The following is a 19,348-nucleotide window of genomic DNA, read 5'->3' as shown; positions in this document are numbered from 1 at the left end:
GATGCACACATTATATGTGCTGTATGCAGAACAAAAGACAAAGTGACAAGTGCATGAATGCATAAACACCAGTACAACGTATAGCAGAGAATAGTAATTACTGTAGTGGCAGTAATGACAGGGTGATCGTAGTCCAGATGTGAGTGTGACAGCCAGATGTGGGCTGTGCTGGCAGCTGTGGGAGAGGCCGACCGCTGCAGGGGCAGACAGAGGAGCAGCTCCTTCAGCGACAGGCGGCTCAGTGGAGCTGCTGCAGGGGGAGGGGGGTGAAGTTGGAGATGTCATGAAATCTGGCGTCACCTTCCTCCCACTCGCCACCTCCACAGTGTCCAGCGGGAAAAACTGCTGCTGCTGCTGATCGGTTTCCTAATCAGCCACTGCAGCTCAGACAACTGTAATAACGGTGGCTGAGTCAGTGGGAACTCCTCCGTCCTCCTCCGTCCTCCTCCGTCCTCCTCCGTCCTCCTCCGTCCTCCCCGGCCTCATTAGTCTCTCTCCGGACCTGACGTAGCTCCTCCCTGTCTCCTCTCTCCTCGTTGACCCTGCTGGTCCCTCACTTCAGGTTTGATCTCCTGGTTTGTTGTTGGAGAATCATCACTGCCCCCCCACGTAACACACAGTCACATAGTCACAGTTCTCCTCCTCCTCCTCCTCCTCCTCCTCCTCCTCCTCCTCCTCTCTCAGACGACGTCCCAGTGCGGACACAGAAATGAGTTTGTTGTTGAACCAGAGGTTTGTGTGTAGGCAGGAGATGAACCAGCTCACCGGCTGAGAGACGCCTCAAACACTCAAACGGTCGTATTTTAAATGTGAGTTTAAAGAGGAACTACATGTATGCAAGATTGTTACCTTAACTATGCTACATTTTGACCTGAATTAAACAGCTTCAGAGTAATAGTGCTGGTTAAATAAATGACTAGTAACTTGTTATGAGAGAGAATGGAGGCTCTTGCATCTCTTGGCTGAAAACCAAGCTCCACAAACGTAATCTCTTGTTTATGACAGAAAAGATGACACAAATATACACATCGTAACATTGTATATATAACTATATCTAACGCTTTATTAATTGATTTCTCGCTAGCTTCGTTGTAAACAAATGCACATGACTCGATAGTTTCTCTGCCCAAAGTTTTCAGGCTGTGAATTTTTTATGCCCTCGCTCCTGCAACAGTTTTCAAGATGTTCAGTTGGACTCAAGGATGAATTGATTTTGATGGTAAAAGGCTAAAAGTTCACCTCATGAAATCTGAAGGGAATCCCCTGAAATCTGGTGACCTTTTGACCTGGTTTTAGCACCGTGTTTGGCCTTGGGAGTGTGATATCTGGACAACGCACAACGATTTTTTACAGAGGTGCTAATTACAGATTTGTGCTCCAGTGGGTGGATTTGGTTTCTGAGCCTGCGACTGGATCCCTGCTCATAAAACGCTGCAGAAACCCTAAAGCTTGTGAGCTGATTTCAGCTGACTGGTCAATAAATATCACATTTCCAGGTCAAGGCTGCGCACACTGAACAAATGTGACCTTCTACCGAGTCCCACCTTCCACCCCGTTGGCTTTACCTGCAGTCATGGAGCTCACGGGATTAATCCTGTGTTTCCTTCAGCTCCACCTGCACCTCAGTGTTTTGCATTTATACAGAAATCGAAAGAGCTATAAAATCCACTCAGCACCTCCATGACGGCCAGAGGACGAAGCCTCTCTCTCTGTGTGCGATCCTTCATCCACCGGTCAGATTCTTAGCTTGATGCCTTCGCTGTGCACAGTGATTAAAGACAACGAGGTGTAAAAACCCAGTTATGGTCTTTTAAACCTGATAATAGACTGCAACACTAAACATCCTATCACTGCTGCTGAGTGGAGAGTATAGCTGCCAGCTGCGCTGTTTTATGCTGTTATTGTTAAAATTATACTGACAGGACACACAATTCTTTCTGTTTTGTTTTTTTTAACAGGGGGAGTTCTGCAAAAGCACTTAACACCCACTGGATTAAAAACATAAAAACATCAAGTAATGGAGCATTTTTTAGGACTTAATTTATTTACTCATCCAACAGTTATGTTGGATATTGAGTCTGACTCGTCTCTTGTCCTTTGCTAATTATAGTTATCATATCAAATGCTGATTGAACTCCCTCTCTGCCCTCCAACCACAGTGTCATCTAATGGTTTGATGACGACAAACTGAATCTTTTGCCTTGGAAGATGATTACAAAGTAAAAAAAGAGATGCTTTAGATTTATTTATTTTGAAAAATTGCTCAAGGCTGTTTCCACCTGAGCTACAGGATAAATAAAAGCAGTTTAAAGTTCAATTTGAAGATATAAAATATAGAACTGAAGTGTATTTGTAAGTTCACATGGGCAGAGTATAAGTGTAAACACTCGAGCCGAGGGTCAGTGGGTTCATCGTTGTCAGTGAAGAGCACAGATATAAAATGACATCAGGCTCCTTTTGGACAAATTGATGGTGAGGACTCAGGTTTTTTTTATTTTTTTTTACTTAACTCAAACCAGCTTGGTATAAGATAATTGGATTTAATAGCCTTTCAGCACTTTTTATTGAATATCCATATATCAGTGAAACGATCCCTCCGTCTTCAGCTCTCTGCCTTTTTTTTACTTTCTCTACTTCATTTATTTTTTACCTCTTTGTCTCGATTTTACAGCAGCAGAGTCTGAATTTAATCATAAGTCAATGTGAACACAGGGTCTGGTCTGTGTGTTTGCGTCATATCACGACTTTTCCAGAAACAGTGTTGCTCATGAGGTGTCAGTGCTGAGGCGTAAACAGGCAGAAATCAATACATCTCCCCATATGTGCACTTTTTTCCCCCTTTTTTTTATGAGGCAGGATAAAGTTAAGTTTCCAGAAAGTACACCACCTTCCTGACTTATTCTCCAGCGGCTCAGACTCTGGCTGTTTCATTGTTTACACCTCACGCTCTCTGTGTGAGTCCAAAACCGTCCAGCAGGTCCAGTCTGAGACAGAGATAAACTGCAGGACTCAGGTTACACTAGTGTAGGATATTATTATTTTATCTTTATTTGTCACTGTACATTTTATAAAGCTGTGAAACTGTGCAAACCTAGAAAAAAAAAAAACACAGATTATATTCAATAATTCAATATTATTGATCAGCCCAAACTGATTCCGCAGCCTCTGAAGTGTACCACTGTCTGCTCCGTCGTCTTTGAAGCTACTCCTGAACCGTGTCCGTGATAAAAAATACATCATAACCACCACAACCACCATCTTCTTCATCTTCTCTACCTGTTTTTCCTGCGCAGGGCTCAGTTTGGACAGGACACCAGCACGGTTATTGTAGTTAAAGGTTATACAACGTTTTCATCAAAACGATTAATTTTTCCATAATAATACAGCCACAGAACGTCTAGAGGGGTGAAGAATAAAATTATTAATTTTACAGAATTTCATTAAAAGTATATAAATAATTGTTTTATAAATTTTGACGGGTCCTAAATATATAAATATTTACATCTGGTTACGTTGTCAAAGTCGGCATGAAATGATATCTGCAATGAACAGAGAGCATGCAAGCACTATGGTCCTGCTCTGGTTGGGTGTTAATAGGCAACATGACCGGAAGCTATTGAGAAAAAAACACTAATTTTTTTACATTACTTACGTTATGAAATGTCTCAAGAATTAAAAAATAAATGAGGAGTGTTAAAATGAAAAAAAGAGGCAAGTCTCACAGAGCATGTGTAGCACTATAGTCCTGCAGTGGTTTGGCATCAATAGGTCACATGACCGGAAGCTTGTCGTCGCTCGGGCCCTAACTAGTCAATTCCTCAAAAATAAAAACTTAACTAAAACTACTTAAAGCAGAAGTAAGCGATATTTTTGTGTTAATATAAGTCTTAAATAGTTATATCTTCCGACGGCAATCACTTACATAGAGTGTTTGGACCGAAACACGGGTCTGTCAGTCCCTCTGCTCTGCTCTGAGCCGAGGAGAAAACATTTATCGTATCCTACAATTTTTATCCAATGAGGAGAGAGAACAGCATGAAGGGCTGTGTGTGCAGCCAAGGGATGCGCGTGAATGTGGTGACGTAGGGACGAGGACTGTTATGGTGCGTTCAAGGCAACTCGTAACTCGTGTTTTTCCGACCTGTGAAGTCGTACCAGTTCGATCTGGTAAGAGTTTACAGGTCGGAAGTTACGAGTGGCCGTGCACTTTCACAGGTAAAACAGGTCGGAAAAACACAAGTGGGTTGCCTGGAACGCTACTAAGTTGTGACTTGAAGCTGCAATTTACGGTTTCAAAAGCCTGCCTGGAACGCAGCCATTACCCCGCATTACCCAAAACGACCGGATCGCTTACTTCTGCTTTAATCACTTGTTGAACTAACTGAAACTAAACTGAAACAAAAAAGCAAACTGAAAAACTAAATAAATATAAAAACTAATGAAAATGAAAACTATAATAACCCTGGACTCACCTCCGTCACATTCAGTAACGCCTAAAATGTAAAACATTCAAGTGTTTTCTGAACTCATCACATTTTGATAAAACTGCTACTACTACATTAACAACTCTGGTGAAAGCAGACGGAAGAAAAAGAAGAAGAAGACAAAAACTTTTATTTTGTAATTTTTCAGCAGTGATGCTGCAGACTGGATGAGCCTCTGCTGCCGTGGCAACGATAGATTAACCTGTGACAGCTGTTACGTATGAAATATGGGCCCAGCGTGTGTTCAGGAGACCTGCGTCATCTGCTGCTGCTGCTGCTCTGCTGGATTCATCGTGTCTTGGTTTCTCTGTGAGAGCGACTAGACGGTTGTTGATGCTCAGAACTCATTTCTGTGTTTACGGCTCCATAACCAGGTCTAGTCTGAGCTACGTGAGTGTGTTTGACTGTGTATGTGTGTGTGTGTGTGTGTGTGTTTGTATGATGCTGCCTTGAGCCACTGGGGCATCACAAACGAATTTCTCCTCCGTCAGGTTCTCCGACACAAACCTGCCTATTGATTAGTACCAATTTTAACCCTGATTACATCCTCTCACACACTCAGGCTCAGTATTATTCCTCTCACTTCTGCACTTGAAGCTAAAGTGTGTGTGTGTGTGTGTGTGTGTGTGTGTGTGTGTGTGTGTGTGTGTGTGTGTGTGTGTGTGTGTGTGTGTGTGTGTGTGTGTGTGTGTGTGAGAGAGAGAGAGAGAGAGCATCAGGTCCAGTGTGTGTCCTGATGGGGTCAGAGGGCGCAGAATAAATCAAATTGAGGCATCCAGGCCTCTGGATGCTGTAATCTCTCTTTTGTCTGTGTGCAGAGTGATGGATGTGTAAGTTGTGGAGATGTGGGGTGAATATGTAAACACGAGAAAAGACGAATGAATGCGTTCGTCACCAGAGGAGAGAGAGACAGAGAAAGAGACAGAGACAGAGTCGGAGAGAAAAGGCTTTAATCAGTCGTAACTCTCATTGTTTACCCTGCTTTTTCCTGGGTTGCGTTATATTCCCCCGTCTGCCTCTTTTGCTTGTGCCAAAAGCACCGAGAGGGCAACAGAAAGCACAGCTGAAGCTCTGTGGGTAATCTGGGATAAATAATGCATCAGGCTTTCTGACTGTTGGTCCTATCAGCTACTGAGATCCAGCTCCCTGGCAGTTTGATGTATAGAGAGAGGAGAAAGTGAGAGAGAGAGATGCAGAGAGGGTTGCATTTATTCAGAGAGGGAAAGTGATGGGGGAGTGGAGGAGGAGGAGGAGGGGGGACAGAGATAGTGACAGATGTCCAACTTAAGAGCTACTCTGTATCTTTACAACAGGATGTACAGTACAGTCTTTTACGTTTCAGTGACAAATCTCCCGGATGTCCTGTCAGCCTCCAGGAATGGAGATCCACTGGAGTGATATTGATGGCTCAGGGCAAAAAGAAAAAAACGAAAAAGAATAGAGAAAACGAGGGGGGGGGGGGGGGTGGAAAACCATCCTGTCAAAAAGAGAGAGAAAAGTTGAAGATACAGTAAGTGTGTGAGAAGACGACAGTCCATTTAACAAAGGTGGAAATGACACAAAGAAAACGTCAACAATCATACATGTCGTCTTTTTTTTATCTACCTCGGATACGACCGATGGGAGGGAGTGTTTCCATGGTTACAACAACAGCCACAGCTTAGATCTCAGATTGAGGATGAGATTGTTTCAATAACTACTTCACTAAAAACTTACAAAACAGTACTGTACAATACAATAAATAGAGTCCACATTACTGTTTTGTATTGTGCTGATGGACTCTGTTTATTCTATTGTCCATATGTATTTGCTTGTGCTGTATGAACTATTGTTAGAGCCGTCTTTGATCTAATAAGTATAGTTCATCGACATCAAATGATCTTTGTTGTCATGGTTACAAGAGATAACAACGTGGTCAGCCATGTCGAACACCTCGTGTGTGAAGAACCTCGTTGCTCTTAGTTTGTGCAATGTCACCAGGCGTCTTTGTAATTACTTCACCCACTAGATGTCACCTAGCAACAAAATGTAACTATAGATCATAACAACCTGCTGCACAAACAACTTGTTGACTTACTTTTTCAAACTAAAACTTTTTAAAATGAGATTAAGTTAAACCAATGGAAACGCTTCTGTTATTATATAATGAGGGATTATAGTTGTGGTTAAAGTTAATTAATACAGAATCCAATTAAATTTCCTTAATTAGGACCAGATGATGTGGCCTATAAATACTGGAAAACAATCACAATATAACATTTTTACTTGAAAACTCCTCTAAAACGGTTGATAAATGTGTGATTCAACCAGTGTTATTCTAGTGTCGGTATTGTGGTCTAATTAGCTTTTTCTGTTGGAGCTATTTTAAATTTGCATGTAAACAGAGAAAGTCATGATCAAGTTAGATTTGACTCTTCACAAAAACAGGGTTCAACAAAGCAACAACAACAAAAAAAAGCGTCAATAACAAACTTTAATTTGCCTCCACCTCACCTACGTCGCACCCAGGGGGGGGGGAGTCTGGTCTGTGAGAGGGAAACATCCACAGAGGAGAGAGCGAGAGGAGCAAAACGCCGGCAGCTTAAAACAATTATGTAACAATTTGTACTTAACGCTCACGGTATTAAACTCGTCCCACTGATAAATCACCTCAACAGACTCGCCACTGGTCGACCTCCTTTCTAAGTTGGACACACAGAAGCTTGTTGGCGTTTTTTTATTACATTTTTGGCAAAAAATACTTTGCCCCCTCCCCAAAAAAAAAAAAAAAAACTCCATAAAACAATTGCAGCTTATAAAAAGCCGCTGGCAGAGTTTAAGTGGAGCAAAGAACACAGCTCACATCTCTGCTCTCCCCAAGTTTCCTACACTGGCTCCGAGGTATTTTAATATACATACATTCTCACAGTAGCACACAACACTGGCACTGTGTAGTTGATATGCTGCGAAGATTCGTCCATGACCTCTGCAGCGCCCTCGCATGCTCCGACTCTCTGCTGCTGTGCTCACCCTGCAGAAGATTAAAGACCGGATGCTGCTGTTTTGGGTCCAAAGTGCCTGCTCAGAATTCACCTTTTACCCAAAGGCTGTTATTACCGCCACACAACATCCCTGCACACCTGAGTTCAGGTTTTAAAATATTAAAAATAGGGGGTTTGTCGCCATCGACCAGAAAGATGGCCACAAAATGTTGACATTGACATGAGTTGGATGCAATTTATCGGTGTATTTCCTTTTTTTTTTTTAAGAGGTCATTGAAAAGTTACAGTTGAGAGGAAGGTACACATAAACTTAAAAAAAAAGTGTGTGTGCACAGAATTGTGTTTGTGTGTTTTCCAGACAGTCGGTGTTTGAGTGCGGGGAGCTTCAGCCTTTGGTGTGTTCGCTGTGTGTCTGCTCTCGTCCCCCGTACAGCTGCCTCTGGAAACATCTTCAAAGGAAAAAAACACATGTGTTTACTGTCAAGCTGAGGGCCGGCGTGGGGTGGAAAGACATGAATGGAGGGTCCACAGAGGAGGAAGAGAAGGAAAAGGAGGAGGAGGAGGAAGAGGAGGAAGAGGAGGAAGAGGAGGAGGAGGCAGGGGAGTGGAGATGATGAAAAAGAAGGGTGCAGCACAGAGGAGAGTGAAGGGTGGAGGCTTCCTGAAGTGAAGCACACAGGATATTTCCCATCTCGTCATGTGACAAGTGCAAATGCAGCAGCAGCTTCCTACAGAACTCTCAAAACACACAACAACGACGACAACGACGACTCTCCCGACAGTGACACTGTGTTGTTTCGTATATGACTCTGTTAGTTTTTGACTTGACGTCTTGTCTGGCTCCGAAACCAATTTTCTCTTCAACTGACAAACCGTTTATCTTTGTTTTCCTCGATGCCGTCAGAACCATCTGTCTCATCTGCTCCAGGATATTAATACTTGTGAAAGTAAAGAAAGAAAGAAAAATTGGAAAAGAGAAGAAGACAGGTGTCAGGTCGTCGAATAAGGAACAAACTATTTGTTGTCATCTATCTATCTATCTATCTATCTATCTATCTATCTATCTATCTATCTATCTATCTATCTATCTATCTATCTATCTATCTATCTATCTATCTATCTATCTATCTATCTGTCTATCTGTCTATCTATCTATCTATTAGGGCTGACCTGATTATCATATTTTGATAATCGAAGCTTTGCGGACATAAAATCGATTGTAATCGAAGCTTCGGCGGCCGGCGGGGTGCGCGATCGTAACGTATGACCGGGGGGGGGGGGGGTAGTGGCAAACAAACACTGCATATCTCCAAAATCAGGCAGGTTTCCAGGATGCCAAGTTGCCTACTCATTTTAATGTAACAATTGCAGATGAGAACCGGTGTCAAAAAGGAAAAAAGGAAGACAACAAAAACAATCGATCACGGACTTTCATGATCGATTACCATGGCAACGAATGAAGCTTCTAATTTTTTGGGTCAGCCCTTCTGTCTGTCTGTCTATCTATCTATCTATCTATCTATCTATCTATCTATCTATCTATCTATCTATCTATCTATCTATCTATCTATCTATCTATGTATCTATCCATCTATCTATCTATCTATCCATCCATCCATCCATCCATCCATCCATCCATCCATCCATCCATCCATCCATCCATCCATCCATCCATCCATCCATCCATCCATCCATCCATCCATCGTTCTATCGATCATATCTATCTCTATCTCTCTGTATCTATCTCTATCTATCTATCTATCTATCTATCTATCTATCTATCTATCTATCTATCTATCTATCTATCTATCTATCTATCTATCTATCTATCTATCTATCTATCTATCTATCTATCTATCTATCTATCTATCTCTCAGATGCAAACATGATTAATTTCCTGAGGTACTGAGGTAAAATTGAACTGGACCGACACCAAAATTAAATGGATTCCTCCCGGGGTCGGGACACATGGTGCCACCAAGTTTGGTGCAAATTGGTTTTGTGCATCTTGTCTAATCTTGCCGACAAACAAACAAACACACACACAGACAGATACAGGTGAGATCAGGTGAGGAGCTCCTTATGCAGAGGTCACAACTCCACAAGATGCTTTGTAGTGAGTTTGCTTCAGTTTGAATGTGTGCAAAGTTTCAGGCTTTCACTGTGTTTCTTATTTGTTGTCTCAGTGGATGTGGATCAGATGGGATCAGAATGTGTATCTATAACAAGGGCCCAGTACAAAGAAGCTAAAAACTCCCAGAGGCGACCAATAAATGTAAAGCATCTTTTTTTTTGTTTGTTTCGATTGTATTGAGCTTGTGAGCACATGTGGGACAAGACTTGAGAGTGCTGTAGAGTGAGTTGACCATGGGGACGAGACAGAGAGAGAAAAGAGAGAGGGTTTTTGTCCTTTGGCAGAGTCCTGGTTCTGTTCTGGCTCTCGGGCCGCGGTGCATCTGTTCTGCTCATTCAGCTGTGGAGGAGTGGTGTTTGGAGGCCAGGCCTCAGCGCTTTAAAATGAAATCTTTTCTGCCTCTGCGCCTCCCCTGCCGTCTGACATGCCAGACAAGAGAGGGCAGATGGCAAGATAGAAGTCACCTAAGCTGTTTTCACTCGACCTGCCTTCTTCTCGGAGCGGGGTGGCGGGAAGAGGCGGACGCAGAGGAGATAAGCAGCCGCATCCAAGTCGATGCTCCCCGGGGTATAAAACACAAATCCATAGAAATCGCACAGTGGATATTTGCTCACATAACACTGAATTTGTAATTGATTCTGTGACCTACATATAAGAACTACCTATTGTGTGTGTTTGATATAAAATAACACATGTGGGTCCAGTCTGCACCTGACACCGGAGGGAAAAAAGCTGGAGACTCTGGTGTTTCCTAGAAAAATCCCCAGCTACATGAGAAGCGATGTGTTTTGTTTTCACCTCTCTGCAGGGACAAAAAGCAATAACACAAGACTCAGATGGTTTAATGATGAGTGTTTTCATCCTAATGACGACATAAATGTGTTATTGATTGGTGTTTTCTGAGAATTAAAACAGTGTTTTCTGTGTCTCTGTCCATCCAGAGTCAGGCCATGCGCATCGTGCGGACGGTCGGCCAGGCCTTCGAGGTTTGTCACAAGCTGAGTCTGCAGCACACGCAGCAGAACGCAGACGGACAGGAGGACTGCCACAGCGAGAAGAACGGCAACGACTCCATCTCAGGTACACAAACACACAAACACCTGCAACACAGTCGGTATCACATTTGTTCTGCCTTTGCATTGTGTGTAAACGTTTAGCTCTGCCGCCGGTTTCTAAATGATACAGTAGCTCTGAGGAATCCAAAGGTGACATTAGTCAGGGTGAATGTTTGCATTGTGGTCTGAGGCGTTGAAAGGAAAAACGAACGTATGAATATCTTGTTCAACCCTCTCTTTTTCTTTGTTCATCTCCTCTCTTTTCATCAGTAGCCGTTCTCGAGCCTCCTTGACTGTGTCATTAAGCAACAAATTGCAGACGTTCAAGGACTAAATCTGTGAGAGAGGACAGAGACATTGTTTCATACTTTAGAGAGGTCTGTGCCATAGCTCTGCTACATGAAACACAGCAGGTGATTCAACAGAAGTCAACTCAACACAACCAGAGTGTTTTCTGTGTGTGGAGAAGCACAACAATGAAGAAAATGCAGAGGCATTCAGACGTTGTGGGTGGAGCTGATGTAACGGGTCGGGGGTTCACTGATGGAGGAGGAGGCAGACGGATGAAGAATGTGTCCAAAAATTGAAAACAAAACATAAAGTGTCTGAGAGGAGGCAGCAGAACAAAGATCATCATGTGATCAACAGGTGTCTGCCACCTCTCTCAGCTCGGAGCCTGTGATTGGCTGTTTTATGAATGATAAAATTAGGGGTGCACTGATACCACTTTGCGTACGAGTACTTGCATTTGAGTACTCACCGATACCGAGTACTTACACATAAAGTTACTTTGAATTTTTTCACACAGGTATCGTCTGTTATCTGAACAACATTCCTCCTCAGTATGTTTTTCTTGTACATGGGTGACTGTCACAAGTTTCACTGCAGTACAAACACAAATTTAACAGAATTGTCATATAGTGTACTGACATTCAACATTAGTGCTTTTATAAACATACTGCCGAACATACTGTAAGATTTCGGTAAAACTTTGAGTACTGACATTTAACGTGCTTTAAACATGGCACTGCCACACATACTGTCTGAAATTTAATAAAACAAAAGTGAACTCCTTATATTCTGCGTCGTGCTGAGATTTCAAATGTTTAATCAAAGAGGAACTATGCAAGTCCGGTCGCTTTCCCGCTGTTTTGCTATAGCCGTCCGCCTGGCCATGTGCATTTGTTTACAACGATCGGACCGATACCTGATACCGGTGCTCGATGCATCCCTAGATAAAATAAATAAATATAGAAGATTTCAGATAAAAAGAAACATTTAAATCCTGCAGAACTGGACACTGGGTCCAGGTGGGCGGGGCTTGGGGCATGGTTGAGAGCGGAGGCTGCTTTTCTGTGACATCACAAAGTAACAGCTCCTGACAGCTGGCTTTAAGACTCAGTTTTTGATACTTTAACAGTATTGATATAAAATCTAGACCTGATCTATAATCAAACTACACATGGACATCCACCTTTATCCAGTACAGAACATTTAAAATAGTTATAAGGTTCATGTTTGATAAAATCCCAACGTTTATCCCACCTTCCACTGCACAGCATTTCTCTTACTTGCTGTCATCTCACTACTTCTTTCTTCAAAATAAAAGCATGAAATGCCTCCTATATATAAACATTAAGTGGAAAAATAACCATTTATTATCATTTTATGTGCAACTTACCTTTTTGTCGTGAAGCTCAGTAATAATGAGATCCTTTAGATGCTGTCGCCTGCCGAGCTTAATGGGACAGATCATATCGCAGCCTGAGTCATAATCTGTTTAGTTGCCAGGTGACAGCATTAACAGCTGTCTCATTAAACGTATGGCCTCCCTCCCTGAAGGCCCATGTTTGATAATCACAAAGGTTTAAGAGGCCCAAGAGAGAAACGGCCCGAGTCGTGTTTCCTGACAGAGCTGATGATCGGGCTGCGACAACACAACCAAAACAAGCTGCAGTTTTTATTTCTGTAAGAGGCTCGAAGCGACGCTGAGGGGAAGTGGGTCAGGAAGGAAGACGGAGTTCCTGGATCCGTCCGCAAGGTTTCAGCTCAGCAGAGGAGCCGCTCTCACCCCCCGTTTGGTTAAAACAAGATAAACAAACCTGGGTGGATTTTTATTTTTAGGTCATCGAATAGAAGTAAAACAAAAAAAATAAAAAAATAAATAAAGTGTGAAACCTGTATAATGGAGGACACGCTGGAGACGGTGGCAATTGGATATACAATCCAAAAATAATGCAAAATGTGAAGCCTCGTCAACCCATCGCGCACCAACACCTACACAATTCTCACAGTCGAGTCTCGTCAGATTGCACAAACAGATTGTGCTGTACATGTATCACACACACACACACACACACATGGGCACACACACACACACACATGGGCGTGCTAATTCCCGCCTGCATTGTGCCCAAGTTGGCAAGCAGGAGAGTGCAATGCTTGGGTTGAATGTCACGGATGAGTCAACCCAGAGAAAGGCTGCACAACAACACTGATGGGATGAGCTACTTTTATCCGCGGCCTCGTGCCCGGACGGGGGGACGGGGGGACGGGGGGACGGGGGGACGGGTCTCAGCGCGGCGGCGGCAGCGGCAGCGACAGCGGTGACACGTAGCTCCGAGGGGGGTCTGAGATGACAGACGTAGAGAGTCGGCGTCCATAAAAGTCGTCTTCTTTCACTGCACTGCTCCAGTCATTATTACAGCAGCCGGGCAGTGGTCAGCTCACCCTCCTCCTCCTCTCCCTGCTCCTCCTCCTCCTCCCCCTCCTCCTCCTCCTCCTCCTCCTCCTCCTCCTCCTCCTCCTCCTCTTCCTCCTCCCTGATGTGAAGGCAGGCGTCAGGCCGGGTGCGTTATCTCCACAGCCCCCTGCAGCCCTCCAGAGACGAGCTGGCTTTCACATGCTGATGAGCCCAGAGATCACCCACGCGCTATAACTGTTCATCCACACACACACACACACACACACACACATAGAGAAACAACCGCACATGCATACAAATGTGCACACACACACACAGACACACACTCGCTGTCATGGTGTGTTTGGCAACACAAGAGCTGCCATGCACAACCAATGAGCTTATCTGGAGAACTAATTATCATGGCAATGAAAGGAGAGAAGGGAGAGGAGAGTGGGAGATGGTGGATTAGAGAAACGCAAATCTGGATAGCATGGAGAGAGGAGAGAGAGAAGGGGGGAGGAGGGGAGGAGGGAGGAGTGGAGAAAAGGCACATTAGAGGAAAAAGAACGGAGGAGCAAGAAAAGATGAAATGTAGAAGTGGATTAGAGGAGGGAGGACGAGACTGAGCAGCAGGGAGTCCCAAGAAAAGACGATAAAAAGAGGAGAAAAGTGTGGAGAAAGTGATGTTTTGTTCATGAAAAAAAAAGTTTCTGCAGCTTTTCAGAACAATCGCACAAAGTTCTGCAACATAACATAAACAATATAATCCCATTAGCAAACAAACAAGCATGTATAGAAATGCTTAGATCTCTGGAACTAATAATGCCCAGTCAGTGGAAAACCATCATTACAGTTCACATTAGCATAAGACATAACCGCGCCGCAGGCACTTCCATTCAGCAGCTCGGTGCGCACTAAGCACTGAACACTGAATTAAAGCCTGCAGGACACACGGAGGAGCTTCTTATCGGCTCGTCAGCGATATTCACTCATGTTTAATGTCGTCTGGAATAAATCTACAGAACAAAAAAACGTTTATCGGAACAAGTCGTTGAGGCCTTTTGAGACGTGTTTCCGACGCAGTTCCACTTTCAAACAAGGCGAATCATTTTCCAATCACACAGTTTTGCAACGCACCATAGATAAGATAAACTGTTCTGTACTGCACATAAGCTTTACAGACATTGTAATACAAACACAAACAGCAGTGTAGTAATGTTGCTCAGGAGTTCATTAAGTTTCAAACAATTTAGTACTGGCAATATGCAAAGATTACATAAGAGCAATTAGATTTTATTATTCTGTATCTGTTGCGCCCGTCTCTTTCTGACCACCTTTCACATTAAAGCAAAATATCAAAGTCAAAACTTAAAGAGGAACTACGCAAGATTTTTACCTCAATTAAACAGCTTTGAAGTACTGTAATTGTGATGGTTAAATGACTTGTTACAGGGAGAGTGGAGGCTCTCTGTCTTCCATCTAGCGTCCTTTGGCTGAAAACCAACCATGTAAGATCAGTGCGTCTGACCCGGTGTCCCAGATCTCATCTCACAAGAAACGTGGACGGCTTTATGGCACAACGACACAAACACACCTGGCAATCCGTAATCTGTAGTTAACTTTATCCACCTGTGTAGGCATCGCTCCATGGATTGCCTTCTCGCTGGCTTCGTTGAAAACAAATGCACATAACCAGAGGGAGGAAGAAAATATGCACTTGAAACTGAAGGGGGAGCTCGGCAGAGAGAAAAAAAGCAACCAGACTTGCATAGTTCCCCTTTAAAAACAATCTACTACAACTAATGAAAAGCCAATCACAGGTAATGTTCCTTGAAACAAACCTGCTGTCAGACATATCACATTTAATCCACATTTAGGTCAAGAGGTTAAAGAATAAACAGAAATAAATATATTTATGACTGAAACAATGATAAAATCATGAAATAGCTTCTTTAGTTTGGTATTGATTCATTATAAAGAAACTCACGTTCACATCTTTGGACAATTTAAAGTCATCAGTCGATATAAACCGGCATGTGTTTGGCCTGAAGAGGAGGTACCTGAGGTACCTGGAGGAAACCCAGTGCAGGAAAGGAAACTCCACACAGAGCCGTCTCGCTGTGAGGCATCAGTCCGAACCACTGCACCACCGTGACGCCTTCAGTTTGGTACATTTTGCATTTAACTGGAGAATTGATTCAGTTCGGTAGGCATTGAACCGCCTCTGATGTTTCACTTTTTTTTCCCTTTTCTTTTTTTGTAATCCATATCTCGCTCAATTCACATTCACAGTCTCCTCTCAGCTTCCATGCTGGTCTGTTTGAGCCTTTTATATTTAGCTCATACAGCGCTCGGCTCATTTCTGCACCGTTTCTCTATTTGCATGTTGTAATGTAGAGGAAAAAACACCGTCTCTGCACAAAGATCCTTTTCTTCTGTCACTTTAATTGACAGTGTTGAATCTGACTGGGAAGTGGGAGAGAGGGGGAAGACATGACAGCAGCACAAAGCAGGAGGACGAGCGGTACAGCGCCGATCTGGAGAGAAAGTAGGAGGCAGAGGAGGGAGCTCAGAGCAGGTTGTTGAGGATTTTTGAGGAGGGAGAAGAGGATGGTGGTGTGTGCTGGTGCCAGATTGTCAGAGATGAGGTTTAAGTGTAGGGGCAGGATGGCGCTAATAGACGGGTAGGAAGAAGTGAGGCAGAGATGGAAGAAGAGGTTGAAGGAGCATGTGGGATGGACAGCAAGAGGGTGAAGGACAAGCCGTGATGATGATGAAAGGCCAGAAGGAAGGAGGAGACGAAGCGTGAAGGAAACAGCTGCAAAATATGGGCACGGAAAGAAAAAGTGAACAATTTTAAAGACGTGTGAGTTATAAGAAATAAAGTTTGATTGAAAACAAATAAGTGTAAGAAGTTAAACATCAAAGCTTATTGTCCATTTCCAGCAGAGTGGAATTTCTTTGGGGGGAATAAAGGAAAAGGATCAGATTGTCGGTATTGATCTGGAAGCTAAAAGGAGAATATGAGATGTGTAACAGAGGAGTCAGAGGAAATTATGTCACTTCCTGTTCAAAGCACCTCCAGCTTTTTTTTAAGAGCCAGGCAACACACACGTATCACACTTCTACCTTTCACCATCTGCTCCCCAATAAATATTTATTATCTGTTTAAACACTACGTTATCAACTTTGTAATCCTAATTAGACTTCTTAACCTAAAGGAATAGTTCAACAAATTGGCCCATTGCCATAATCCCTATAGTTGGTTCGTTACCTTTAATTGTCGGTGCAAGCTATTTTTAGAAAGGCAGAGCAGAGCCGTGAGCTGCTCAGAGCTACGCTATACGGAGGCTAATGGGATTTGGTTTCCCTCATCAAACTCATCAAATACACAATCCAACAACTCCACAACATTGTGTGTGAGGGTTGAAATTGTGGATGTGATTGTAGATCGATGGAGTTAATATTCCTGTTTGTCCAGAGTGAATGAAATCCAACAGGTGGTCAGATCTCACACATTTCACCTTTTGGATGTGTCCCAGTTTGCCTGCAGAGAGCTGGTTTATGTTCACCGGAGCCTGTTGGAAGCAGCGTTGAGGACGTATTAGTACCTGCCATCTGTTTTGTGTAGAAAATAGTTTCACCACTTCAGGGTTTCCGCTACATGTAATTGATCGTGGCGCACCGCCACGGCAAAATAAAAGCCGCCACACCTTCAGAATGATGATTTTTTTTTTTTATTTTTTTTTTTTTTTTAATGTTAAAACAATGTAAAGCAGGTTTTCCACTAGGGGTTGCACAGACTAGTCCCCTGCTCCACAATGACGTTTTGAGCTTGACGTCGACTAGTCGCTGATCATGTAACAGTAGGCTACAAGAGTAGCGGCTTGAAACAACAGCTGAGTGCGCTGAATGAAAAAAATACGAGCGCCGTCAAGCTGGATAGAACGAGCGCGTACCAGACAGGAAGTCAGGCACAGAAAAGGCGAGAGAATCCGGTCAATTTTCAAAATAAAATAAAAGTTTGCTTGTCCGTCTATAAATATTTGTCAGTTGCGTCTGCACACAAGACACATCCATAGGCTACATACAGCGCTAGAGACAGACCTGTGTGTGTGGAAAACCGAGTAGCCTACAGACGGGTCGATGTTTGACCGGCGTGGAGAGAGAGAGCAGGAGAAACTGCCGCTGCCGCGGGCAGTGTGTCCGGGCTGCCGGCAATTAAAAAAAAAAAACTCCGCTCATATCGACAGCTTTACGTCGCGCACAACAACAACAGCAGCAACCAACCAGGAAAAACTAAAACTGTGAGTGAAACTGTGAGTGAGCAGGACTGTGATGGTGACGAGGCCTGTGTGTCGTTTTCCTCCCTAATTGTTTAATGAACAGTAGCTACAGTATTTTCTTTTGCACCTGTAGGCTATATGTTACAAAAGAACAAACTGATTTACAGTTTGTTGTTTATAAAGCTGCTGTTCTGTGGACTAATTTCAGTGCGTGAGCTGTCAGTCAGTGAATACAGATTGTTGCAGAGCATTTCCCTCCTCCTGGGATTTTAGTTATGATGGGAAAAATATGAATGATGTCATCAGCGACTAGTCGACGATCCGGTCGCGCGCACCCCCCACCCCCCACCCCGTTGATCAGACCACCCTCGCCGCCACTCTTTAAAAAAATCCTGGAGGAAACACTGCCACTTAAGTGACCACAGTCCCTGCAGCGCCTGGTTATTTTTAGTTGGCAGAAACCGAATGCTTCTGTCTCGTAGGCAGTTGTTGATCACTTTGCTTTAAACTAGAAAAATTCAAATTCAAATTGTAGCAGAGCTGTGGCATCGTATAGTCAGTTTATACTTGTGTGAAGAAGTTGTGATGCACAGCCAGAAACTTCAGGCATTTTAGTCGAGGGGGAAGGAAAACTGTGACAAACAGTGTTACAAGGTTTTTATTCTGCTGAGGCAAATCAAATACCCTCCAAATAATAAAATGCTGAAAGAAAAGACGGGTTTACAATAAAATCAACATGTTTCTCAACAAATTAAACTTCTGTGTTGATTTTATGGGTAAAAAAAAAAGTTTATTATGATTATTCAAGTGTTTTTCCGTGTGTTGATTTAATACTGTTAATGTTGTGGATCTCCATTGTTAATTACGCCTCCTTGGGTGAAACCGCACACTGTTTCCCGTTCCGACCAATATGTCCCATTAAAAATGCATTAACTATAATTGAAAATGGAAACTCCAGGAGAGAGATGTATATACGTTATTATTATTTATCTGCATTGTGTTGTGGCTCTTTGTGCGTTGATGTGTGAACTAACTTTTCCTGTTTATCAGCAGCTTAAACAAGTCTTAAGTCTTTTTCAGTGACGTGATGTGTATAAAACTGTGTGATGATGATGTTTCTCACTCGAGTGTGTTTGTGTGTGTCCGCCTCATGTGTGCGTGTGTACATGCTCATGCCCACATGTGTGTATGCAGGCGTGCGTGCTCATCCACCTGTATGTGTGTGTACTTTCCTCGGCTCAGCTCGGGAGCTTACAGGCGCCGAGAAGACGCCGATCGTCGTCGCCGAGGAGACGGACATTGACGCAGAGGACGTTAGCCAGGTGGCGACGGTGGCGACGACGGCGGTGGAGGAGGAGTTAAGCATCAACAGAGGAGTGACGGATCTGGACGCCACGGTGAAGACGTCTGATGTGAACCACACAGACAACAAGGTAAAACGACAACACGGACGACAACAAATGTCTCGACGATAAACACGAGGAAATAGGAGGTCTAAAGTAATAGTGAGCTCTCAAACCTTCAGGCAGAGTTGAGGATTTGCTTTGCTCAGACTTTTGGGGAAGAAACACAACCCGGAGGTGAGAACCGATCTCAGCAGGGACAAAGAGAAAATGTTTGGCTTTGGCTTTTGTAATCCGGCTTCTCCTCAGGTGAAGGTCCAGTCGCCCCGGGCTGGTACCACCGGCCCCCGACTTTACTAACATTACTTTATTCAGAAAA

The 19,348-nt window shown here is 43.4% G+C and overlaps 1 protein-coding gene across 2 annotated transcripts in view; it reads left to right on the top strand.

Moving 5' to 3' along the window:
- LOC146989110 (carboxyl-terminal PDZ ligand of neuronal nitric oxide synthase protein-like) overlaps positions 1-19,348 on the top strand; it is a 249,511-nt gene that overhangs the window by 152,060 nt on the left and 78,103 nt on the right. Inside the window, exons 6-7 of one of the 2 annotated variants that reach the window (XM_085775086.1) lie at positions 10,541-10,679; positions 18,869-19,059. In XM_085775086.1, the coding sequence (XP_085631212.1) occupies positions 10,541-10,679; positions 18,869-19,059 (330 nt within the window). Of the gene's footprint in view, positions 1-10,540; positions 10,680-18,854; positions 19,060-19,348 lie in introns of both variants that reach the window. The other variant, XM_085775085.1, reaches the window with a different exon arrangement.

This window comes from Trachurus japonicus, chromosome 4 (assembly GCF_045865225.1).
Source record: "Trachurus japonicus isolate A0001 chromosome 4, Traja_1.0".
Taxonomy (NCBI): domain Eukaryota; kingdom Metazoa; phylum Chordata; class Actinopteri; order Carangiformes; family Carangidae; genus Trachurus; species Trachurus japonicus.
Note: the sequence above shows the minus strand (reverse complement) of the source record. Positions and strands in the feature narration are given on the sequence as shown.